Source organism: Bufo bufo, chromosome 7 (assembly GCF_905171765.1).
Source record: "Bufo bufo chromosome 7, aBufBuf1.1, whole genome shotgun sequence".
Taxonomy (NCBI): domain Eukaryota; kingdom Metazoa; phylum Chordata; class Amphibia; order Anura; family Bufonidae; genus Bufo; species Bufo bufo.
Genome location: NC_053395.1, coordinates 199797168 through 199823337, shown reverse-complemented (window position 1 = coordinate 199823337; position 26170 = coordinate 199797168). Strand labels below are relative to the sequence as shown.

The 26170-nt window shown below is 47.1% G+C and overlaps 1 protein-coding gene and 1 long non-coding RNA gene across 3 annotated transcripts; one reads left to right on the top strand and one right to left on the bottom strand.

The window, feature by feature from the left end:
• Positions 1 to 3537: 3537 nt before the first annotated feature.
• On the top strand, positions 3538 to 12424 carry DAPL1 (death associated protein like 1). 2 transcript variants are annotated; one of them, XM_040440041.1, is made up of 5 exons: positions 3538 to 3778; positions 5964 to 6060; positions 9402 to 9473; positions 9736 to 9796; positions 12224 to 12424. In XM_040440041.1, exons 1-5 carry the CDS (start codon positions 3553 to 3555, stop codon positions 12341 to 12343), a joined length of 576 nt encoding a protein of 191 aa, XP_040295975.1. In that variant the 5' UTR covers positions 3538 to 3552; the 3' UTR covers positions 12344 to 12424. The 2 variants fall into 2 exon arrangements, with proteins under 2 accessions (XP_040295975.1, XP_040295976.1); XM_040440042.1 differs by lacking the exon at positions 9402 to 9473.
• Positions 5986 to 9124, bottom strand: LOC121007814. Its single transcript, XR_005780476.1, has 3 exons — positions 7731 to 9124; positions 6411 to 7297; positions 5986 to 6105 (listed from the first exon to the last, which is right to left on the bottom strand). It is a non-coding gene; the product is annotated as an uncharacterized LOC121007814 (long non-coding RNA).
• Positions 12425 to 26170: the final 13746 nt, after the last annotated feature.

The following is a 26170-nucleotide window of genomic DNA, read 5'->3' as shown; positions in this document are numbered from 1 at the left end:
AAACGAACATGTGCGACCCGCAAATAGCGGTCCACAATGCAAGAGGCAGTACAGAGGCACGGACCAAAATCTCACGTTAGCACTTCATAGTACATCGGTGGGCTTCCGCTCTGTGCCTCCGATCAGAACTACGCTACTCTATTTCTTGTGGATGGGTCCCCATCCATGATATGGAGAGCACACGGCCGGTTCCTGTATATTGCGGACCTGCTGTTTTCGGGCCGCACATGTGTGTGCATGAGCCCTTACTGTGCATGGACCGTGGAGCCAGCAGCCGACAGAGCCTGCAGATGGTTCTGTCACGTACAGGAGTCCTGAGGCTTGTTTCACACTTGTGTTTACCTATCCGGAAGGCTCTCTTCCGCCCAGGAACAGCCTGCCGGATCCAGCATAGTCGGACGCCATCCGGCCCCATTAACGCACAGCGGTTTTTGTCCGGCTGATTCCCAGCATTCCATTCCGGAACAGCATGTGAACTTCGCATTGTGGTGCGGATCCATTGACTTCAAGATGTGGTATTTTGTGGGCACGGATCGGAAGCCCTCGGAAAAAGATAGGACATCTTCTACCTATCCCCATACCTTGCACATCACACTGCAATGCGGAGTTCACACAACCACTTCTTGTTTCGCGGATCCGCGGTTTGTAGTTCGCAATGCGGGCACTTAGCGGCACCACGGCTGTGTGAATGGGCCCTTACTATGATTATAAAGTAACGACAAACATTTCAACTGATCCATCAATTTATAGCTTCTGGATATGGTATGGACCCAACATGCCCCCGTCACGCCCAACTGGCTAAATATTGTCGCATGGCCAGTAGCAAACCACTTGTGCTGGCATAGACCTTCAGGAGATTGTGGGGCACATTTATCAAGCTTGCCTGTTTTTAGTCCTAAAATTAGGCGTATTTCCTTTGTCTGTCAGTCTTTTGCCTAGTATTTATAAAAAGTCGCACAACACTTTGTGGATTAGACTCGGCGTATTGCTAGTAGTCTGACCTCTGGTGGTTCTTTTTCAGTACGACAAGTTCATATTCACTAAGGCCGCTTTCAGAGGAGAGAGTGTCACGCAATTTGCAGAACGGCACGGACAGCCATTGATATAACTGCCTATTCTTGTCCGCAAAACGGACAAGAATGGGACAGGTTATATTTTTTTTGCGGGGCCACGAAACGGAGCAACTGATGCGGACAGCTGTCCGCATCTTTTGCGGCCCCATTGAAGTGAATGGGTCCCGCATCCAAGCCGCAAAAACAAAAAAAAACAGCCGTTTGCATGAGGCCTTAGGCTACTTTCACACTTGCGGCAGGACGGATCCGACATGCTGTTCACCATGTCGGATCCGTCCTGCGGCTATTTCGCCGTGCCGCCGGACCGCCGCTCCGTCCCCATTGACTATAATGGGGACAGGGGCGGAGCTCCGGCGCAGCGTGGCGGTGCACGGCGAAAGCCACCGGACTAAAAAGCCTGACATGCAGTAATTTTAGTCCGGCGGCCTTTCGCCGTGCACCGCCGTGCTGCGCCAGAGCTCCGCCCCCGTCCCCATTATAGTCAATGGGGACGGAGCGGCGGTCCGGCGGCACGGCGAAATAGCCGCAGGACGGATCCAACATGGTGAACAGCATGTCGGATCCGTCCTGCCGCAAGTGTGAAAGTACCCTTACACTTCTGAAATGTATCCCATAACACTGACATAATGCCGACAGTGTTATCCAGTACATTCCAGACCTCTAAGGCCTCATGCACACGACCATTGTTGTGTTCCGTGTCCGTTGTTCCGTCTTCCGTGATTTTCTGCGGACCCATTGACTTTCAATGGGTCCGTTGAAAACTCGGATAATGCACCGTTTGTCATCCGCGTCCGTGATCCGTGTTTCCAGTCCGTCAAAAAAATATAACCTGTCCTATTTTTTTCACGGACAACGGTTCGTGGACCCATTCAAGTCAATGGGTCCGTGAAAAAACACGGAGGCACACAAGATTGTCATCTGCGTCCGCGTCTGTTTTTTTCCTATCATTTGCAAGGCAAACTTGACTTAGATTTTTTTTTCACTTTCCTTCATGTCTGGTGATCCTCCAAAAATCAAGGAAGACACACGGAAACAAAAACAGGAAACGGATCACAGAACAACGGAACCCCGTTTTGCGGACTGTGAAAAAATACTGTCGTGTGCATGAGGCCAAAGGGTTACATAGCTTCATAAATCATTATAATGCTATGCGACCCGGGCAGTGCTGGAAGGTCAGGACGGAGCTGCGCTGCGGGTCTGGAGCGTGACACTCCTTGCCTGAAAGTGGCCTAATTAGTACACACATGAAAATGTTGCTGAGTGAGCTGAGAATAGGCGCGAGTCACCATGGAATCCCGACTTCTAAAGCGAAATTTTGCACAACTCGCCACTCCAAACTGCTGAAGAAAAGTCCGCCAGCCCTGAAGTGGAGTAGAAATTATACTGTTTTTGCGACTAAATCAGGGGGGTGGGGAAAGGCACACCTGCATATATAGGTCAGGAAAAAAAGTCGCAAAAGTTAGAAAACTTCTGTCCGCAATTTCGCTCCGCATTTTGCGGAATGGAATTGCAGACCCATTTATTTCTATGGGGCCTCACGATGTGCGGCCCGGCTCCGGAAATGCGGACCCGCACTTCCGGATCCGCATTAGCGTTCCCGAAAAAAATAGAACATGTCCTATTCTTGTCCGCAATTGCGAACAAGAATAGGCATATTCTAATAGTGGCGGCAATGTGCGGTCCGCAAAATGCAGAACGCACATTGCCATGTCCATGTTTTGCGGATCCGTGGATCCGCAAAACACGCTACAGACGTGTGAATGGAGCCTAAGGCTACATGCACACGACCATATGTGTTTTGCGGTCCGCAAAAAAAAAAAGGATGACGTTCCGTATGGCATCCGTTTTTTTGGCGGGTCCAATGTAACAATGCCTATCCTTGTCCGCAAACTAGAAAAAAATAGGACATGCACAAATTTTTTTGCGGGGCAACGGAACGGACATACTGATGCGGACAGCATTGAAATGAATGGGTCCGCATCCTATCCGCAAGAAAAACGGAACGGACACAGAAACAAACGTTTGTGTGCATGTAGCCTTTAGTCTCAAAAATCAAAACAGGTGGATGAGGAACAAATACCTCCAAAACAGGCGCATTTTCAGAAGCAAATGCAAAAAAAAAAAAAAAACTGTAAAAAAAAAATACACTATAGAAAAAAAGCAATCTAATGTGCCTTGGTGTTTTTAATGCAAAAAAAAATAAAAAATGCCGAAAAACAGGTGCAATAAACGGCAATAAAACTGCAAAAGTGTGAAAACAACCCGTCATCACAGCCCCGTGTGAGGCCGCCCTCAGACCGCTGCCCCCGTCACCTGCGGCCGCCCCTGCTTCCTGTAGAAGAGACTTTTCTTTTCATGCATTCTACTGTAGAACAAAACACGTGGGGCCCCTCTGAGGGGGGCTCCCGACATCAAAACCCCCACCCTAATCTTACAGGAAGTAACCGGGAAGTAACCGGGTCCAGCAAGGATAGGGTTAATGCCGGCTGCTCTCTGGGGTCAGACTGAAGGAAGATTAGAGAATCAGCTGATCCTGAATGAGCGTCAAAACAAAGGCCAGGGCGGAAGAGCCCGGAGACCCCCCTCCCCCTCCCGTATAAAAGCCCAGGGCAGAGCTGGATGGAGCAGCAAACAAAGTGCGACAGAGACCATGAAAGAGGGCGCTGTGCACGTGTGCGAGCTGAAGGCAGGACACCCTCCTGCAGGTAAGTAGGTGGCACTGGGACCAGGCTAGAGTTCCTATTTTATTTATTTTATTTTTTGCAGTTTTTCAGTAGTGTGGCTGCGAACAAAAGCTGATGTTCTTATATTAATTCTGCCCCATGGGCTAGTATGGCCTGGGCAGACCAGTGTATGGCAGTGGCTAGGCCCCCCACCAATGGTGTGAATATCTAAACTGGATGTGTGTGGGTGTCCTCCTTCCCCCTCCCCTTCATCATGGCCACCTTGAAATTAACATGCGTATTTGTCTGCATCTCCATATATTATATTTTTTTGTGTTCTTTACATTGACTGGACCCCCCCCCCCCCCCTTTGATTCAGTGGATGCAAGCTAACATTTTCACTGCGTAGATGCATATTTTATTTAACTTCCTCTATTTATTTTTTTCTTATCTATAAGGAAGGGGGGGGGGGGGGGGGGGGTCATTCTCAGTTTGGTGTAAACTTTTCCATTAACCTATATGACTGACACCCAGACGGGTGAACGGATCCCAGACTGGCGAGCTGCGCTGTCGTGCTTACTGAAGCGGTCCAGGCGGCCATCTGTCAGTAACGTTTTATCAGCTGAGTGGATCTGGACAGACGGGAGGGCAGGGGGATATAGAGGTCATCGCTGATTGCTCATAATTGGTTTGATGCAATAATAAAACAAAGCTTTTTTTTAAAAATTTTTATTACCCTTTTCATAGCATCACTTTTTTTCCTCTGGGATTACGCCGGTAGCGTCCGACCTTCCCCCTTGTGATACCAATGACTATAAAATCTACAGAGCGAGATATCGCTGTAGTTTGCAGGGTTTGGCGATGAGTAATGTAGCCGCTGCAGGGCGAGCTTTTAGGACGTCTTCAGATATGAGAACACAATGTCCCAAGGAGCAGCTGCAGTCAGACTTGTGCAGTGTATGTGATTGCTGTGTCTGTACAGGAGAATATTTCTGCTGTCTATGAACATCCAAATTCTCAAGGCTCTACCGTAGCCTAAATGTAACCCTGCATAGTTATAGTGCAAACTAATCTCTACTGAGCACTTGTGCCTGGAACAACCTACCGCCATCCATTGTGTAGTAGATGGAGCTGGTTACTGCTCCCATTCAAGGTGTTATCCTGAAAATGATGTTGGGTCCAAGTCCTGGCATGCCAGCCCCCCCCTCCCCTATGCAGCACACCAAGCACAGCACCGTACATTGTATAGTGGCAGTACTTGGTATTGCGGGTCAACTCCATTCACTTCAATGGGACTGAACTTCGTCTAGGACTCTAGGCCATGTGTCTGATGTACAGTAGTGTCACTGGCCACAGAGCAAGGGCCCTTTCTCGCAGCTGATCGGTGAAGGTCCCAGGTCTCAGACCCCTGCTGATCTGATGTTGATGACCTATCCTGAGGATAGGTCATCAATTATTTTCATATTTTTTTTTATTTATTACAGGATAATCCTTTTTATGCAAGTCAGATGAGCGCTGCAGTAACCAGCTCCTTCCGCCACAAAATGGAGCTTCTTCTGAACAGCTGATCGTTGGGGGGTGCAGGGTGTCTGACCCCCGCTGATCGGATATTGATGGCCTAACTGGGGAATAGGGCATAAATCTGAAAACCACTGAGGTTATGTGCATGCAGCATAGGGGTCCAGACTTTCCTGGGATTTAAAAATATATATATCTAACACCCTGTGTGTGTTAATGAAGAACAGGGGAAATGTTTTGCCCAATATAAGGAGCAAATACACAAACTAAAGGCTATGTATGCCTATGGACTTTTATTGGTCTTTATTAAAAATGTTGAGCCCCTTTCTCTGTGCAGCCTTGAGTTTCTTTAGTGGCAGAGCAGACTGCTCCTGATCTGACCTCCTAAACACCTTTATTATTGCTCAGTTCTTATCTTACTGACAGTGTGTTTATGAACTTCTGTAATTTAAAGAAGGTTTATTAACAGCAGGAAGTGAAAGTGCCATTCACACAGCTAGACACATGGTTAACCCTTTGTGACAGAACAGCTCTATACCGTATTTTACTTTGCCTTGCTGTTACTTGGCTTTGGTTAAAATGAACTGTGTGAATTGGGCCTAAGGGCAATTATCTAGTTTGGCTCATAATGGGGAGTATGAAAAGCAAATTAAGCAGAGAAATCCGACCTGTGGTTCATCATAAGGATTTTTGATTTATTTCTTTGTAGTTAAAGCTGGGGGAATGAGAGTCTCCAAGAAACAAGGAAATGAAGAAAATGTTACACCAGAGAAGATGGCAAAGAAAAGCTCATCTGAAAAGCCAAGGTATGGGGGTTGCATACCAGATGTGTGTACATCCTGTCTAACCCTCTAGATCAGTGGTGGCGAACCTATGGCACGGGTGCCAGAGGCGGCACTCCGAGCCCTCTCTGTGGGCACCCGCACCCTGGAAAAAGTCTACAGTGTACCCATATGCCTTAGACTTCTCCTGGCATTCATCGGCGCAGGGCGCACTATGAACAGCACAGGCTGTTATAGATAAGTGATAAAGTACATGGAATATATACTATAGGACTGTAGTATTCTGGTTAAATTGCCGTGTTGGCACTTTGCAATAAATAAGAGGGTTTTAGGTTGCAGTTTGGGCACTCGGTCTCTAAAAGGTTCGACATCACTGCTCTAGATTGTAGAGGTAATGTAAACTGGTAGACTCTGGAGAAGGATGGATCACACATCTACATGCCAGGCATTGATCTATTGCTTTGCATAATTTATAAATGTGTACATGGAACACTTAGTATATGTTTTGGTCAAAATACATGGACCCACCCACCACGTCAAGGTGGTCTCTAAGGAGTGGATCCCTGCTCTAAATTACTGCATGGTTACCACTGCCACCACAACACAGCACCTGTAGATGGTGAGACCCAGCAGCTCACCAACACTCCTGCTATCAGGAAAATCCTCCACGGCACTGGGCCCCACCAACCTACAGGCACAGCAACAGCCACCACGCAGCACCGCACCATGTGAACAGACTGAGACCCAGTAGGAGATTAGTCACCATCAGGATATGACCACATGGTCAGGTTTCTGTGTGCAGTTTTAGAAGCCGAGATCAGGCGTGGATTATGAAAGGAGAGAAAGTATAACGTTTTTATAACTCCTTTTGACAATTGCTCCTGGTCTTGGCTTCCAAAACTGCATGCAGAATTTATTTATTTTTTGTCCACTACTTGTTTTGGCATAAAAAAAACTGCACATGGTGCATGAAATCCGCACTATTGTCAATCCAGAAGATGTTATGACCATAAGATGCACCTAGGTTTTAGAGGAAAACCTTTTCAATCAGACATAAAATAAATGAACTTGCCTCTCCTGCTCTGGATGTCACTGCTCCCTGGTCTTGTCCGGTGCTGCACTGCGACCTGATGTCACCCAGTGTCAGGTCATGGTGTAAGCCTATGTCCTGATGCCATTGCAGTCAGGACATGTGTGGCGTTTAAGTTGACCAAGGAGCAGTAAGTGTAGGCAGTGCAGCACTGACCGCTCCCTACATCTCCTGCATACTAACAAGCTCTCTTGTAATGGAAGTACTTATTTTTATTTACTCCATAAGATAGATGGATAGATATAGATAGAGAGATAGAGAGAGATATATAGATATATAGATATATAGATATAGATATATATATATATATATATATATATATATATATATATATATATAATTATATCTATCTCTCTATTATTTCTTTTTTTTTTTGTAAAAATGGTGCATCTTATGGAGGAAAAAATATGGTAACTAGTATCTGATGCTCAAAATAACACTACTTTTCTGACCAATCAGAACTAAGCTGTGATGTGAACGCACCCTATGACAGTCTCATTAAAAGCACCTGGGTTCAGGAGTGCGGATACCATGAAAAGCAAAAAAAAGTTGAGCAGAAGTAACTTTCCCCTCACCCATGACAGCACCCCATGCGACCAGGGACCTCCCATCTGGGACAGGAAACCTGAGAAGATAAAAGGTTCACACCCCCACCAAGCACCAGTTCAGGTTTCCCAGTTCCTGGGAAGTTTGAAGATGATTCTCACCTGCAGCTGGGGGGAGGCCCAGGTTCTGATCCAGTGGGGGGCCTTCCCCAGGCGGCTGAAAGCTCTCTGAGAGCTGCTGCCTAAAGTCTGCATTCCGGCGCCGATCCCGAGGGAGCTGCTGTGGCAGTGTTCAAGCAGCTTCCCTCATGCTGTACGGCGTTTTGCCCAGTTTCCTGTCGGGGAGGCGCATGCACACTCCGGTGGGCGGGGCTTAACCCGGAAGCGGGGGGGAAAAGCGCTGGAATAGCCTAGGCGCGTCTGTTAAAATATAAATGGGGCTGCGGGGGAATCCAGCCAGCTGATGTAGCACACAGTGCTGTGCTGTGCTGAAGAGGCTCCATTCCTACAGGATGACAGAGCCAGCAGATGGACGCGCTGAACCCTCGAGGCCTGCTAGTCCGGTCCTGAGGAGTGGGGACAAAGATCAGTGGTGAGGTTGATCTTTTTATTAATGGGGTGTTTTAGGTTGCAAAGACCCCCAAAAAAGCAGCTTCAAAAACAAAGCGTAAAGTGTGCAGGATGCAGAGTTGCCCTAGCATCTTCTTATTCTAAGCGGCGGAGAAGTCTCGGAGCCTCTCCAGAAACATGAGGTCCTTAATACGATCCGAGGTCAGGGCCTCCTTAAAATCATTTAATAAGGGCAGCCATAGGTCACCAGACAAGTCCCCGGATGTTAGGGATTCTGATATAGACCTCTCGGACGTGGCTGGCCATTACATCGGCTAGATGGATTTCAGAGATGCAAGCCTTCTCGGCTTTTCCTCCGTATACCCAGATCTTAGATGACAAGGTTATCATCAGGCCACTCCCGTCCTTTCAGCCAAAATTGGTTACGGACTTCCACAGAAGTCAGGATGTTATCCTTCCATCCTTTGGCACAAATCCTTCCAAGGATTTAGAAAGGGAGTATCATTGCCTTGACGTTAAAAGATGTCTTAACTTATTTGGACGAAAAGTGTCCACGGCAGTCATTGCTAGATGGGTCAAAAGGGCAATTTCCAAGGCCTACCTAACACAGGGTCTCTCTCCCCCTTCAGGGTTTGGAGCTCACTCCACCCGATCGGTGGCTATGTCCTGGGCCGAGAAGGCGGATGCCTCTCTGGCCCAAATTTGTAGAGCGCCAACGTGGAGTTCCCCCACATACTTTATTAAAGCATTACAGGCTCCAACTTCACGCAGATACCGCCTTTGGTAGGAAGGTGCTTCAGGCGGTGGTCCCACCCTAATTTCCTCATGTATAGTCTCTCGCATGGGGTGCCGTCATGGGTGAGGGGAAAACAACATTGCTTACCGGTAATTGGTTTTCTCAATACCCATGACGGCACCCCAATTTTTTTTTCCCTCCCCCCAATATATATATTAATTATATTTAATTATAATACCTTAATACGGAGTAGACTTCTACTCCTCAGTAAAGTTCTTAGGGAATTTCCCTGATGAACAGTCTAAATCAGAAGAGATATAATGTACTGTATTGGATCTCTCTCTCTTAAGTGTGTTCTCCTCCGGAGTACTATTTATTACTATCACTGGTGCTTGGTGGGGGTGTGAACCTTTTTTCTTCTCAGGTTTCCTGTCCCGGATGGGAGGTCCCTGGTCACATGGGGTGCCGTCATGGGTATCGAGAGAACCAATTACCGGTAAGTAATGTTTTCTTATTCGCTGCAGTAGGCATCCTGTGTAACGGCAACTTCAGGTCCACAGAACATCTTGCAAATCTGTCATAGGCTCTTGTGTTCATAATTTAGCTGAGTACAGGAGAAGTTCTGGATACTGAAGCCCGTTCCGCATGGTGATTTATCATGGCTGCACGTTGAGATGTTACAGATTACTGAGCCTCATTAGCTAGAGAAACGCTGTTCTAAAATCTAGTACAAGATGTCTTCTCTGCCTCCCTGACAGCTCTGCGGTGAACCTGACCAAGATGCAAGCCATGAATTTCCTTGCTGGAGCTCTAGAGAAGGTTGGTACCTGTGTATGTCTAATTCCTGATAAGATCTAAATTAAATATGGTCCCAATCCGCTGCCGTGAAGAGGCCTTGAAAGGACTGGAAAAACATTGCTGCTTTCTTCCAAACAGCAGCACACCTGCCCAGTTGTGGCGCTGTTTTTGGTAGGAAACTGCTACTTTTTTTTAACCCCTTAACAGTATGTGTGCAGATAAGACATTGCCCTAATTCCCTTGATCTAGAGGGAGCAGGTGCAATTGATGTGCACTGTAGCAGTCAGCACTTCTGCTGCCATAAAGACTGTCACCAGGTTCACTGCCATCTCCCAGAGAAGATTGGATTTGCTCTGATGTAAGTGACTCTTCATTGGGAGCCGTCTGTCTTCCCAATGTAATGTATCACTGATAGAAAGCAGGGAAGAGAGCTCTGCCATTATACTGGTGCTGTGAAAAGACAGTCGCACAAGAAAATGGATTGCAGCTGTTATTTTAGATTATTGGCCTTCTTGGTAACTGGTCTGGAGGCTTGGTTAGGGGTACATGGTTGGGCAGCATCTGGTACTTATCATGCATGAACTGTTAGACTGATGTTGCCCAACCTGACAGTGGCAAATATTATACAGAAGGTGAACACCCTATAGACAAAGGGAATGGTGACTCCAACTGTCAAATTATTTCTACTCTTCCAGGAGGAATAATAAAGGCACTGCATGTAGAGTGCTTGAGAACTACATGGAATAAAATGTGCAATACGCATTGAATTCAGGTGTTTCATTCATTCCCATTGCCACAGGTGTATAAAATCCAGCCCCTAGCTATGCAGTTTACCCTTTATAAACATTTGGGAATCAATGGCCCATTCTGAAGAGCTCACTGAATTCCAGTGTGATCCTGTAATAGTATGCCACTGCATCCACAAGTCGGTTCATGGGATTTCTTCCCTCTTAGATATTCCACCATCACCTATGACTGGTATTATTGCAAAGGAGTGTTTTTTAGAAACCACAGCGTGGCTCATTCAGACAAGCTGACCGTGTGTGTGTGCTGCATTTTGTGGACCGCACATGGCCGGCACTGTGATAGAAATGCCTTCTGTCTGCAATTGTGGACAAGAATACGACCTGCTGCTTTCTTGCACTGTGTGCTGTCCAACTTTTGCAGCTCCATTGAAATGACTGGGTCCACATCCATTCTGCAAAATTGCAGAACAGATACAGTTGTGTGACTGAGCCATCCGGGAACAGCCTGCCAGATCCATTACTGCTGAGAAGAGGCTGGACAAATACCACTGAGCACCACGGTATCTGTCCAGCCATTTCTCTGCACATTAGGCTTGTTGCAGCTGGATCTCTGCCAGTCCCATTACAGTCAATGGGGCCGGATGGAATTCCCAGCAGTGCATCACTGTACCCGGCAGTGATTGCTTCCCCGCAGATGTGAAACAGGCCTTAGAGCGGGGTCAGAGTGCTGAGGAGCTTGGTGCATAAGTCACCATCTCTCTTCTGACCAATACATGAAGAGTCCAAAGCCCTTGTGCCATTAAGATCAGAATCTGCTGTACCATGGCAAATATTGGGGTAATGTTGTATCACCAGCAAAAAATGTAAAAGCATATTTTCTTACTATATTAATGAGTAAATGTATACAAATTGTTTTAAAATATGAGAAGAAACTACCGTATTTTTCGCTTTATAAGACGCACCCCAGATTTTAGAGTAGAAAAATAAGAAAAAAATATTTTTCATCCGACCTCATATCAGCCCACGCGGAGCCTTATCAGACCTGAGATTAGCCCCAATCAGACCAAAATAAAAAAATCATCTTACCTGTCCTGCTCCGCGACACCTCTTCACCTGTCGCGCTCCCATCTTCCCGGCCTGCGCTGCACTGTCACATGACTGCGTGCAGCATCAGGTCATAGTGTGCGCGCTACGTCCTGACGCTGTACGGGGTCAGGACAGTGCAGCGCAGGCCAGAAAGATGGGAGCGCGACAGCTGAAGAGGAGCCGTGGCGCAGACCAGGGAGGGTAAATATTACCTGCGCTTCACTGCTCCTAATACTTACTAGTGATGTATAATAGAAGTGTATGGCCAGCCCCGAGGCTTCCCCTCTGCTTGCCATACACTTGTATTATAACGGCACCCAAAACGGAACGCCTCTGTGAGAACTTAATCCATTTCGTAATTCACTTAAAACCTGAACTCTAACCTGCCGAAAGGCAGGTTCGCTTAACTCTAGTCACTATCCCAAAAAATTAAGATTGACTGAACGTGACTCAAGTTGAGGTTCACGGTCAATAGGACTATGATCAATTTATCCATGGCCATGCAGCTCATCCCTACTCAAGTTAATGGGGCAAAAACTCGATACCAGCCATTACCCAGAGTAGGGAAAATATATATATATTTAATGCTCAGTTTTCTTCTACTCTGCTCCTGCAGCTCAGCCACGAACTTCCTGCAGAAGCTGCACAATTGGCTCACCAGAAGCCCAGACCCACAGTGGAAAAGGTCGTCCTTAACAAAAGACTTTACTTTATCCAGCAGCCGCGCAGATGTTAGATCGCCGGAGCTTCTGACGTGATTACATTTTGTATAAATATATTTTGTATCTGTCAATAATAAAGCACTTCAGATTATAAAGATGTCTCTTCTCGTCCTTCACCTGGGTACTATCTACTAGTGTACATCATTGTGAAGCCCTTGGCATTACTTGAGCAATCCAGGCCACTATTTTGCATCTGTTTTATTAAGGGGATTATGACAACTTGTAATATTCTGATTGCCTAAAACTGCCACTAGAGGGAGCTCCGTGCAGACAGAGGCTAGAACCAGCCCTGTACCTCACATGATCTAGAGATCTACTCATTCTTTGCTCTGCTAGATTTGGATGGGACTGAGCATTGGCTTCCGTCTCAGTGAGCAGGACAGAATTTAGAAAGGGCAAACAGCAGGTGGCGCTATACAGAGCTTTTAGGGAATAACGCAGTGGCTATACTAAACTTTTAATGACCTGCAATTAAAAAATTTGGATCCAGGTGCTGGTTTTGAAAATGTAGCCTCCATATCAGAGATTGTCAAACATTCTGCTATGTATAATGCACCCGTAGACTCCCTGTGTAGCATTCTATGGCGTTGCTACTAGATGCAAGGCAGGTGATGGCACAGCAGAACGCCACATGTGTGTACTGAAGGTTACCGATGTCTGGTGTGATGCTGTGTTAGGTGCGGATCCGTCTGGTATCTGCACAGACGGATCCACACCTATAATGCAAACGCTTGTATCCATTCAGAATGGATCTGTTGCATTACCATGAACAAAAAATATTTTTTTTTGTTCATGATAATGCAAACGGATCCGTTTTGATTTACACTGAAAGTCAATGGGAGGCGGATCTGTTTTCAATTGCACCATATTGTGTCAGTGAAAACGGATCGGTCCCTATTGACTTGCGTTGTAAGTCAGGACGGATCCGTTTGGCTCTGCCTCATCAGGCGGACATCAAAACGCTGCAAGCAATGTTTTGGTGTCCGCCTCCAGAGCGTAATGGAGGCTGAACGGAGGCAAACTGATGAATTCTGAGCGGATCCTTATCCATTCAGAATGCATTGGGGCTAAACTGATCCGTTTTGGGCCGCTTGTGAGAGCCCTGAAACGGATCTCACAAGCAGACCCAGAAACGCCAGTTTGATAACCCTACCCCCCAATGAGTGTTCCCCTGCACAAGCTGCATCCACTGGAGGTAAAACATGCTGCAGAGAACTGCATTCGATTACAAACTCTGCTCCATTTGAGCTTCTGAACAAACATTTGCTCACACAAATGAAAGCTTATTGTTATACCAAGGTAATGAGCAAATATCTAAATTTTGGGTCACAAGAATATACACTGATTTTGATTAAGTATATGTTGTAGGTGGGTACATCCTTATTTATGTCTAAGTGAGGTCTTGTAATGACACATAATCTCCACAAGAGGGAGAGCTAGTCCAACAATTCTATTAGTGTCAGATTTGCCTTCAGGTTTTTTCAGGCAATGCCAGAAGAGGATCCAGGAGGATGAAGTTTAAAGGGGTTTTCCCATCACATACAACGGGGGCATATTGCTAGGATATGCCCCCATTGTCTGATGGGTGTGGGTCTCAGAGGTGGAACCTGAACCTACAATGAGACGGAGCGGGGAGTGCTGTGGCTGGAGGACTCCGGGGTCCATCCACCACCAAGCGCTGCTCCCATACAAGTGAATGGGAGGGCACCGCACACTCATGGCCCCTGCTCCCATTCTTTTCTATGGGGCAGACTGAAATAGCCGAGCCAGCATGCACAGTGCACTTTAACTAAGCATGTACAGATTTAAAGAGGACCTTTCACCAGAATAAAAAATCTAAACTAAGTATACAGACATGTAGAGCGGCGCCCAGGGATCCCCCTGCACTTACTGTTATCCCCGGGCGCCGCTCCGTTCTCCCGGTATAGGCTCCGGTATCTTCATAGTTAGGCTCAACTGGGTGGCGCCTGCCAGCATCTTTCTCCCATGCTGGAGTGCTGGCCAATCGCAGCGCTCAGCTCATAGCCTGAGAAGAAAAAAAAACCTCTCAGGCTATGAGCTGAGCGCTGCGATTGGCCAGCGCTACAGCATGGGAGAATGAGACGCCGGCAGGTTCCACTGGGTGGAGCCTAACTATGAAGATACCGGAGGCTATAACCGGAGAACGGAGCGGCGCCCGGGGATAACAGTAAGTGCAGGGGGATCCCTGGGCGCCGCTCTACAGGTCTGTATACTTTAGATTTTCTATTCTAGTGAAAGGTCCTCTTTTTAAAGGGGTATTCCAATCTTAGACAATGGGGGCATATCGCTAGAATATGCCCCCATTGTCTGACAGGTGCGGGTCTCACCGCTGGGACTTGCACCTATATAGAGAACGGAGGAGGGCACTGTGGCTGGAGGACCCCAGATTTCCCGGGGTCCATTCACCACCAAGCGCTCTCCCATAGAAGTGATTAGGAGCGTGCCACGCATGCACAGCCCATGCTCCCATTCATTTCTATGGGGCAGGCGGCAATAGCTGAGCCAGTGCTCGGCTATTTTCGGCTGCCCCATAGAAATGAGTGGTGGCCAGCTGTGCACGCCTTCACTTTCGGGGCTCCGTTCTCGATTATAGGTGCGGGTCCCAGCGGTGGGGACCCACACCTATAAGACAATGGGGGGCCCATATCCTAGCGATATGCCCCCATTGTCTGAGATGAGAAATCCCTTTTAATTCTTTGCAATAAGGTGAAATCTGGGGCAAGTCCATGTTAAAAATCCACATGTAATGTTTAGCAAAATCTACATAAACTGAACAAGCCTGTGCCCTAAGGACGTGTTCACATGTTGCAGAAATGACAATCCGATGACTATGTGCAGGCTCCTGAGAACCTTTATCTCAGGCCACTGCTGCCACAAATGATACAAGACATATTGTAGCTCATGCACACGATGTATGTATAGTTTGCAGACTGCAAAACATGGATCCGCAAAAAATAGGCATGAAGTCCGTGTACATTCCGTATTTTGCAGAACGGAACAGCTGGCCCCTAATAGAACAGTCCTATCCTTGTCCGTAATGTGGACAATAATAGGACATGTTCTAACTAGTAACTTCAGTTTTTTGGGGGACCCAATGAATGCTCCCCCATACGGTTTTCAAAAAAAAAACACAAAGGACACGGAAATAAAATACGTTTGTGTGCATAAGCCCTTAGAAGCTCAAGAACCATCATGGCCGTGCAAGACAGAAAGGTATTTACTTCTTTATAGCAGAAAGACTTTGCTGCTGTGGAAAGGGGATACTGCCTTTGTGCCCACCACACAGAGGGACTGGCCATCCGGATCTTTATCTACCCCCTGCAGCCTAGGAATTGCAGAAAGGGTTAATGATGACTGTATGATTCCAGAGTGACTCGGGGACTACTACAACCATCATTGTTGCTGCCCGTACACAGCTATTGGGGAAACACTGCACTGTGATATACTTTGGAACTGTGCCTTTTGCTGATACATGTACTACTACTCCTATCGGCAGCTAAGTAAAGGACTTTATTGCAATCGATGGGCCTGGTTATTGACTCCACCGTACATTTACCGACCCTCTGCATCTGCCCTGCACCCTGACAACGATCTCCCATCAAGGGCACCCCAGACAGGAGCCCCAATACCAGGGAGTGCCCAGAGGGAACAAAGGGTGTGCCCTCCATTTACTGTGCATGAGCCAGGGTGAGGACTACTACCACCATCATAGCCATTACCACTCCTCCCATCCAGGTCACCTCCGGTCTAATATAACATATGAATTCTGGTTGGAATGTTCCCCTGACAATCGTTCGTACCTCTATGATAACATGGAACCGATGTGTCCCCCCCTTAAAGTTCTTTTGCTCTAGACGTTGACTGTGTTCCTAGAAGTTATAATTTGATTAGGCAACCCCTTCCCCCGACCCCCAGGCCTCATGCACACGAACATGTGCCGGCCAATCCCGTGCTGCGGAGCGCAAGTTGCAGTCCGCAAGGCACGGGCACCGACCCCGACCGAAGGGCTGCCGCATGCGGACCCATTCATCCACATCCAATGGTCCGCACCGCAAAAAAGTAGCGCATGCACTACTTTTTTGTGGTGCGGAGGCATGGACTGAAACCCCACGGACGCACTTTGTGGCGCTTCCATGGGATTCCGTACCTCCGTTCCTTCCAGATTGCGGACCCATTCAATGGGTCTGCAGCCGAGATGCGGGGGGCACACACGGCTGATGCCCATGTATTGCGAACCTGCTGTTTGCGTGCCGCAATGGTGTGCATGAGCCCTAACTATGTAATTATCTGACATCCCAAAATCACACTGACATTTACCCTGAAGATGTCATGTAGTGTACATACATAATAGATGCCAAGTAGGGATGAGCGGACCTGTGGATGTTTCGGGTTCGGCTGAACTTCGGGTCAAACTTCAGGTTTGGGACCCTAACTTGGCCTGAACCCGAACCTCATTGAAGTCAAAGGGGACCTGAACTTTTGTGCACTCAAATGGCTGTAAAATAGTCGTAGTTAGGCCTCATGCACACGGCTGTTGTTTTGGTCCGCATCCGAGCCGCAGTTTTGGCGGCTCGGTTCCAGACCCATTCACTTCAATAGGCCGCAAAAGATGCGGACAGCACTCCAGGGAAATAGAAAAAAGAGAGTGCGCTGTAGTATAACAATGGCTGGTTAGTGCTGGTATACATGTCTATTCTGCACGAGGTACGGACAAGTCCTGAAGGATCCATGCCTGGTTCATTTTAATGAACGTGAGCTTGTCCACATTGGCTGTGGACAGGCGGCTGCGCTTGTCTGTGATGACGCCCCCTGCCGTGCTGAACACTCGTTCGGACAATACACTGGATGCAGGGCAGGCCAGCACCTCCAAGGCGTAAAGGGCAAGCTCAGGCCATGTGCCCAATTTGGAGACTCAGAAGTTGAAGGGGGCAGACCCGTCATTCAGTACGTGTAGGCATGTGCACACATACTGCTCCACCATGTTGGTGAAATGCTGCCTCCGGCTAAGACGTTCTGTATCAGCTGGTGGTGCTGGTTGTTGTGGCGTGCTGACAAAGCTTTTCCACATTTCGGCCATGCTAACCCTGCCTTCTGAGGTGCTGGCAGTGCCCCAGCTGCGTTGGTGACCTCTTCCTTCGCCTTGTGCTTCCACTGAGCCCCCGCTGTCAGGTGAGAATGTCATCAGCAACGCGTCTACCAGCGTGCGCCTGTACTCATGCATCTTTACTCCACTGCAGCTCGTGCTTTGCACTTAGATGCCTGGTCATGCAGGTTGTGCTCAGGTTGAGAACGTTTATGCCTCGCTTGAGGCTCTGATTGCACAGCGTGCAAACCACTCGCGTCTTGTCGTCAGCACGTTGTCTGCAGAACTGCCACGCCAGGGAACTCCTTGTAGTTGGCTTTGGTGTGCTCAGTCCCTGGGTGCGGTGGGCAGTAGCAGGCGTACTGTCTAGGGGACGTCCGCTCCGCTTTTACACCCTACTCCCTCTTTTGCTGTGCGGCTGGCGCTGTGTGACCACCACCTCTTCCTCCGAACTACACACGTCACTCGCATTCCATGTGGGGTCTAGGACCTCATCATCCTCCACATCATCTTCCAGCCACTCTTCACCCCTGCCCTCCATGCCGGTCTGCACACGGCAGAAAGCTGCAACAGTTGGCACCTGTGTTTCGTCATCATCCGAGACGTGCTGTGGTGGTCCTCCCATGTACTCATCCTGAAACATAATTGGTTGGGCATCAGTGCACTCAATCTCTTCCACTTCTGGAGCAGGGCTATGTCGACGGCCCTGGGAAACCCTGCCAGCAGAGTCATCAAAAAGCAGAAGAGACTGCTGCATGACTTGGGGCTCAGACTGCTTGGCTGATTTGCAAGGAGGTGAGGTAAAAGACAGATGCCCATGGGCTGCGGGGGCCAACTCTGCGGTTTCAGCAGGGGACTGGGTGGGAGACAATGTGAAGGTACTGGAGGCACTGTCAGCCACCCAATCTACTCTACTTGCTCTGGCCTCACCATTCGTACACCGGTATTCGGGCCTACAAAATGACGCTGAACGTTCTGTCGCCTATGTGCACCTGATGAAGGTGTTTCATTTGGGCGTGTAGCTGGCACAGATCTACCACGTCCTCTCCCTGCAAGAGGAGCTCCGCCAGCAGCACCATGACCAGGGCCAAGTCCAGGGATCTCAAGTCTCCTGGAGGTTCAGGGAGTCTCCCGCTATTAGGCTGGGTTCACACTTGAGCGTTTTACAGCGCATTCAAACGCGCTGTAAAACGCTCAACACATGAAAACCAATGCTTCCCTATGGCCCTGGTTCTCACTTGAGCGTTTTACAGCGCGTTTAAACGCGCTGAAAAACGCCCTACGCTCAAACAAGTTCTTGAGCTTCTTTGGGGCGTTTTGACGCGCGTTTGTGGCCATAGGACACTGCAGTCAATCACACAAACGCGCGTCAAACGCGCTTTTACTATTGCAAAAAACGCGCATAAAAACGCGCGACAAAAACGCGCGTTAAACGCGCATATCAAATACGCTCAGGTCTGAACCCAGCCTTAGATAGCGGCTCCCTGACACCCACATGTGAGACAATATATCCCGGAAAGGTTCACTGATAGCAGAGCAGAGAGATAAGAGAAGTGACAGGACAGAGTTTAGATTACAGGTTGAATTAACCCTTTAGGCTCAAATTGGCTTCTCAAGGAGATCTATATGTTAAAGGCATCCCTTCTTCTGTCTCATTCAGTAGCTATATAACTATTGAGAGAGATGTATTTTTTTTTAAATACATTTACACATTTAACCCTCCATTTTAATTATATTATTTACCCCAGTGTTAAATTCATCCCCCCCCCTTCCCCCGATGCTTGTTTTTTTTCCTACAGTGGGGTAGATAATTACACACAGGGTTTTATAGAATAAACTTCCTGACTCAGACCAAGTGAATGGAAGTATCCGCGCATGCGCATTGCGCAACCTAAGCTTCGGTTCACTTGCTTCTTGTCAGCTCAGCGAATGAACCGATTCATGTGAGGCTACTTTCACACTAGCGTTCGGGTGTCCGCTCGTGCGCACCGTTTGAAGGGGCTCACGAGCGGCCCCGAACGCATCCGTCTGGCCCCAATGCATTCTCAGTGGAGGCGGATCCACTGAGAATGCATCCGCCTGCCAGCGTTCAGCCTCCGCTCCGCTCAGTGAGCGGACACCTGAACGCTGCTTGCAGCGTTCGGGTGTCCGCCTGGCCGTGCGGAGGCGAGCGGATCCGTCCAGACTTACAATGTAAGTCAATGGGGGCGGATCCGCTTGAAGATGACACCATATGGCTCAATCTTCAAGCGGATCCGTTCCCCATTGACTTACAATGTAAAGTCTGAACGGATCCACTCAGACAACTTTCACACTTAGAAAATTTTCTAAGTTTTAATGCAGACGGATCCGTTCTGAACGGATGCGAACGTCTGCATTATCGGAGCGGATCCGTCTGATGAAACATCAGACGGATCCGCTCCGAACGCAAGTGTGAAAGTAGCCTTAAAGATCCGAACTTCCCATCTCTAGTTTACTCACAGTAAACCTTTCCGGCAACCTGTAGCAGTGTCCCCTTCTCGGCGCGTGCACACAGTGCAAGAAGAAGCCGATGCCAGCAGTCCGCAACGGCGCATCAGGCTGAGCCTGTGCGCACGCGCGGGATCTCAAAGCGGGAGGAGGAGGGAGGGAGAGGCGGCACTGAGAAGTAGAAGGCGGCGCTGGGCACGAACGGCGATGCGTTCGGCCGGGCACCATGCATCCACAGACCTCCCCTGCTTGGGCACCTTAATTCAATGATTGACAGGTTAGTAAAACCTGTTTTTCCGCAGAATAAAGCCACAAATAGCTTTTATAACGCCACATTAGAAATCAGAATGCTCCCCTGGACATGTGCATATGTTTAGCTCACAGGGCTTATAGGTGGTGACAGAACCCCTTTAACCACCTCAGCCCCCAGTGCTTAAACACCCTGAAAGACCAGGCCACTTTTTACACTTCTGACCTACACTACTTTCACCGTTTATTGCTCGGTCATGCAACTTACCACCCAAATGAATTTTACCTCCTTTTCTTCTCACTAATAGAGCTTTCATTTGGTGGTATTTCATTGCTGCTGACATTTTTACTTTTTTTTGTTATTAATCGAAATTTAACGATTTTTTTGCAAAAAAATGACATTTTTCACTTTCAGTTGTAAAATTTTGCAAAAAAAACGACATCCATATAGAAATTTTGCTCTAAATTTATAGTTCTACATGTCTTTGATAAAAAAAAAATGTTTGGGTAGAAAAAAAATGGTTTGGGTAAAAGTTATAGCGTTTACAAACTATGGTACAAAAATGTGAATTTCCGCTTTTTGAAGCAGCTGTGACTTTCTGAGCACCTGTCATGTTTCCTGAGGTTCTACAATGCCCAGACAGTACAAACGCCCCACAAATGACCCCATTTCGGAAAGTAGACACCCTAAGGTATTCGCTGATGGGCATAGTGAGTTCATAGAACTTTTTATTTTTTGTCACAAGTTAGCGGAAAATGATGATTTTTTTTATTTTTATTTTTTTTCTTACAAAGTCTCATATTCCACTAACTTGTGACAAAAAATAAAAAGTTCTATGAACTCACTATGCCCATCAGCGAATACCTTGGGGTCTCTTCTTTCCAAAATGGGGTCACTTGTGGGGTAGTTATACTGCCCTGGCATTCTAGGGGCCCAAATGTGTGGTAAGGAGTTTGAAATCAAATTCAGTAAAAAATGACCTGTGAAATCCGAAAGGTGCTCTTTGGAATATGGGCCCCTTTGCCCACCTAGGCTGCAAAAAAGTGTCACACATCTGGTATCCCCGTACTCAGGAGAAGTTGAGGAATGTGTTTTGGGGTGTCTTTTTACATATACCCATGCTGGGTGAGATAAATATCTTGGTCAAATGACAACTTTGTATAAAAAAATGGGAAAAGTTGTCTTTTGCCAAGATATTTCTCTCACCCAGCATGGGTATATATAAAATGACCCCCCAAAACACATTCCCCACCTTCTCCTGAGTACGGAGATACCAGATGTGTGACACTTTTTTGCAGCCTAGGTGGGCAAAGGGGCCCATATTCCAAAGAGCACCTTTCGGATTTCACTCGTCATTTTTTACTGAATTTGATTTCAAACTCCTTACCACACATTTGGGCCCCTAGAATGCCAGGGCAGTATAACTACCCCACAAGTGACCCCATTTTGGAAAGAAGACACCCCAAGGTATTCCGTGAGGGGCATGGCGAGTTCCTAGAATTTTTTATTTTTTGTCACAAGTTAGTGGAAAATGATGATTTATTTTTTTTTATTTTTTTTCATACAAAGTCTCATATTCCACTAACTTGTGACAAAAAATAAAAACTTCCATGAACTCACTTTGCCCATCAGCGAATACCTTGGGGTCTCTTCTTTCCAAAATGGGGTCACTTGTGGGGTAGTTATACTGCCCTGGCATTCTAGGGGCCCAAATGTGTGGTAAGGAGTTTGAAATCAAATTCAGTAAAAAATGACCTGTGAAATCCGAAAGGTGCTCTTTGGAATATGGGCCCCTTTGCCCACCTAGGCTGCAAAAAAGTGTCACACATCTGGTATCCCCGTACTCAGGAGAAGTTGAGGAATGTGTTTTGGGGTGTCTTTTTACATATACCCATGCTGGGTGAGATAAATATCTTGGTCAAATGACAACTTTGTATAAAAAAATGGGAAAAGTTGTCTTTTGCCAAGATATTTCTCTCACCCAGCATGGGTATATATAAAATGACACCCCAAAACACATTCCCCACCTTCTCCTGAGTACGGAGATACCAGATGTGTGACACTTTTTTGCAGCCTAGGTGGGCAAAGGGGCCCATATTCCAAAGAGCACCTTTCGGATTTCACAGGTCATTTTTTACAGAATTTGATTTCAAACTCCTTACCACACATTTGGGCCCCTAGAATGCCAGGGCAGTATAACTACCCCACAAGTGACCCCATTTTGGAAAGAAGACACCCCAAGGTATTCCGTGAGGGGCATGGCGAGTTCCTAGAATTTTTTATTTTTTGTCACAAGTTAGTGGAAAATGATGATTTATTTTTTATTTTATTTTTTTCATACAAAGTCTCATATTCCACTAACTTGTGACAAAAAATAAAAACTTCCATGAACTCACTATGCCCATCAGCGAATACCTTGGGGTCTCTTCTTTCCAAAATGGGGTCACTTGTGGGGTAGTTATACTGCCCTGGCATTCTAGGGGCCCAAATGTGTGGTAAGGAGTTTGAAATCAAATTCTGTAAAAATTGACCTGTGAAATCCGAAAGGTGCTCTTTGGAATATGGGCCCCTTTGCCCACCTAGGCTGCAAAAAAGTGTCACACATCTGGTATCTCTGTATTCAGGAGAAGTTGAGGAATGTGTTTTGGGGTGTCTTTTTACATATACCCATGCTGGGTGAGATAAATATCTTGGTCAAATGCCAACTTTGTATAAAAAAATGGGAAAAGTTGTCGTTTGCCAAGATATTTCTCTCACCCAGCATGGGTATATGTAAAATGACACCCCAAAACACATTCCCCAACTTCTCCTGAGTACGGAGATACCAGATGTGTGACACTTTTTTGCAGCCTAGGTGGGCAAAGGGGCCCATATTCCAAAGAGCACCTTTCGGATTTCACAGGTCATTTTTTACAGAATTTGATTTCAAACTCCTTACCACACATTTGGGCCCCTAGAATGCCAGGGCAGTATAACTACCCCACAAGTGACCCCATTTTGGAAAGAAGACACCCCAAGGTATTGCGTGAGGGGCATGGCAAGTTCCTAGAATTTTTTATTTTTTGTCACAAGTTAGTGGAAAATGATGATTTTTTTTTTTTTTTTTTTTTCATACAAAGTCTCATATTCCACTAACTTGTGACAAAAAATAAAAACTTCCATGAACTCACTATGCCCATCAGCGAATACCTTGGGGTCTCTTCTTTCCAAAATGGGGTCACTTGTGGGGTAGTTATACTGCCCTGGCATTTTCCAGGGGCCCTAATGTGTGGTAAGTAGGTAAATGACCTGTGAAATCCTAAAGGTGCTCTTTGGAATGTGGGCCCCTTTGCCCACCTAGGCTGCAAAAAAGTGTCACACATGTGGTATCGCCGTATTCAAGAGAAGTTGGGGAATGTGTTTTGGGGTGTCATTTTACATATACCCTTGCTGGGTGAGAGAAATATCTTGGCAAAAGACAACTTTTCCCATTTTTTTATACAAAGTTGGCATTTGACCAAGATATTTCTCTCACCCAGCATGGGTATATGTAAAATGACACCCCAAAACACATTCCCCAACTTCTCCTGAGTACGGCGATTCCAGATGTGTGACACTTTTTTGCAGCCTAGATGCGCAAAGGTGCCCAAATTCCATTTAGGAGGGCATTTTTAGACATTTGGATACCAGACTTCTTCTCACGCTTTGGGGCCCCTAGAATGCCAGGGCAGTATAAATACCCCACATGTGACCCCATTTTGGAAAGAAGACACCCCAAGGTATTCAATGAGGGGCATGGCGAGTTCATAGAAATTATTTTTTTTTGGCACAAGTTAGCGGAAATTTATATTTTTAATTTTTTTCTCACAAAGTCTCCCGTTCCGCTAACTTGGGACAAAAATTTCAATCTTTCATGGACTCAATATGCCCCTCACGGAATACCTGGGGGTGTCTTCTTTCCGAAATGGGGTCACATGTGGGGTATTTATACTGCCCTGGCATTCTAGGGGCCCTAAAGCGTGAGAAGAAGTCTGGAATATAAATGTCTAAAAAAATTTACGCATTTGGATTCCGTGAGGGGTATGGTGAGTTCATGTGAGATTTAATTTTTTGACACAAGTTAGTGGAATATGAGACTTTGTAAGAAAAAAAAATAATAATTCCGCTAACTTGGGCCAAAAAAATGTCTGAATGGAGCCTTACAGAGGGGTGATCAATGACAGGGGGGGTGATCAATGACAGGGGGGTGATCAATGACGGGGGGGTGATCAATGACAGGGGTGGTGATCAATGACAGGGGGGTGATCAATGACAGGGGGGGTGATCAATGACAGGGGGGTGATCAATGACGGGGGGGTGATCAATGACGGGGGGGTGATCAATGATGGGGGGGTGATCAGGGAGTCTATATGGGGTGATAACCACAGTCATTGATCATGCCCCTGTAAGGCTTCATTCAGACGTCCGGATGCGTTTTGCGGATCCGATCCATCTATCAGTGCATCCGTAAAAATCATGCGGACATCTGAATGGAGCTTTACAGGGGGGTAATCAATGACAGGGGGGTAATCAATGACAGGGGGGTGATCAGGGAGTCTATATGGGGTGATCACCACAGTCATTGATCACGCCCCTGTAAGGCTTCATTCAGACGTCCGGATGCGTTTTGCGGATCCGATCCATCTATCAGTGCATCCGTAAAAATCATGCGGACATCTGAATGGAGCTTTACAGGGGTGTGATCAATGACAGGGGTGTAATCAATGACAGGGGGGTGATCAGGGAGTCTATATGGGGTGATAACCACAGTCATTGATCATGCCCCTGTAAGGCTTCATTCAGACGTCCGGATGCGTTTTGCGGATCCGATCCATCTATCAGTGCATCCGTAAAAATCATGCGGACATCTGAATGGAGCTTTACAGGGGTGTGATCAATGACAGGGGTGTAATCAATGACAGGGGGGTGATCAGGGAGTCTATATGGGGTGATAACCACAGTCATTGATCATGCCCCTGTAAGGCTTCATTCAGACGTCCGGATGCGTTTTGCGGATCCGATCCATCTATCAGTGCATCCGTAAAAATTATGCGGACATCTGAATGGAGCTTTACAGGGGGGTAATCAATGACAGGGGGGTAATCAATGACAGGGGGGTGATCAGGGAGTCTATATGGGGTGATCACCACAGTCATTGATCACGCCCCTGTAAGGCTTCATTCAGACGTCCGGATGCGTTTTGCGGATCCGATCCATCTATCAGTGCATCCGTAAAAATCATGCGGACATCTGAATGGAGCTTTACAGGGGTGTGATCAATGACAGGGGTGTAATCAATGACAGGGGGGTGATCAGGGAGTCTATATGGGGTGATAACCACAGTCATTGATCATGCCCCTGTAAGGCTTCATTCAGACGTCCGGATGCGTTTTGCGGATCCGATCCATCTATCAGTGCATCCGTAAAAATCATGCGGACATCTGAATGGAGCTTTACAGGGGTGTGATCAATGACAGGGGTGTAATCAATGACAGGGGGGTGATCAGGGAGTCTATATGGGGTGATCACCACAGTCATTGATCACGCCCCTGTAAGGCTTCATTCAGACGTCCGGATGCGTTTTGCGGATCCGATCCATCTATCAGTGCATCCGTAAAAATCATGCGGACATCTGAATGGAGCTTTACAGGGGTGTGATCAATGACAGGGGTGTAATCAATGACAGGGGGGTGATCAGGGAGTCTATATGGGGTGATAACCACAGTCATTGATCATGCCCCTGTAAGGCTTCATTCAGACGTCCGGATGCGTTTTGCGGATCCGATCCATCTATCAGTGCATCCGTAAAAATCATGCGGACATCTGAATGGAGCTTTACAGGGGGGTAATCAATGACAGGGGGGTAATCAATGACAGGGGGGTGATCAGGGAGTCTATATGGGGTGATAACCACAGTCAGTGATCACGCCCCTGTAAGGCTTCATTCAGACGTCCGGATGCGTTTTGCGGATCCGATCCATCTATCAGTGCATCCGTAAA

What these genes read in the sequence shown, in the direction of transcription:
- DAPL1 (XM_040440041.1), top strand. Translation starts at nt 3,553, where the DNA reads ATGCCGGCTGCTCTCTGGGGTCAGACTGAAGGAAGATTAGAGAATCAG. An exon ending in ATCGAGAGAACCAATTACCG is followed by an intron (nt 9,474 to 9,735) that starts GTAAGTAATGTT and finishes CCTCCCTGACAG; the next exon opens with CTCTGCGGTGAACCTGACCA. An exon ending in TTGCTGGAGCTCTAGAGAAG is followed by an intron (nt 9,797 to 12,223) that starts GTTGGTACCTGT and finishes CTGCTCCTGCAG; the next exon opens with CTCAGCCACGAACTTCCTGC.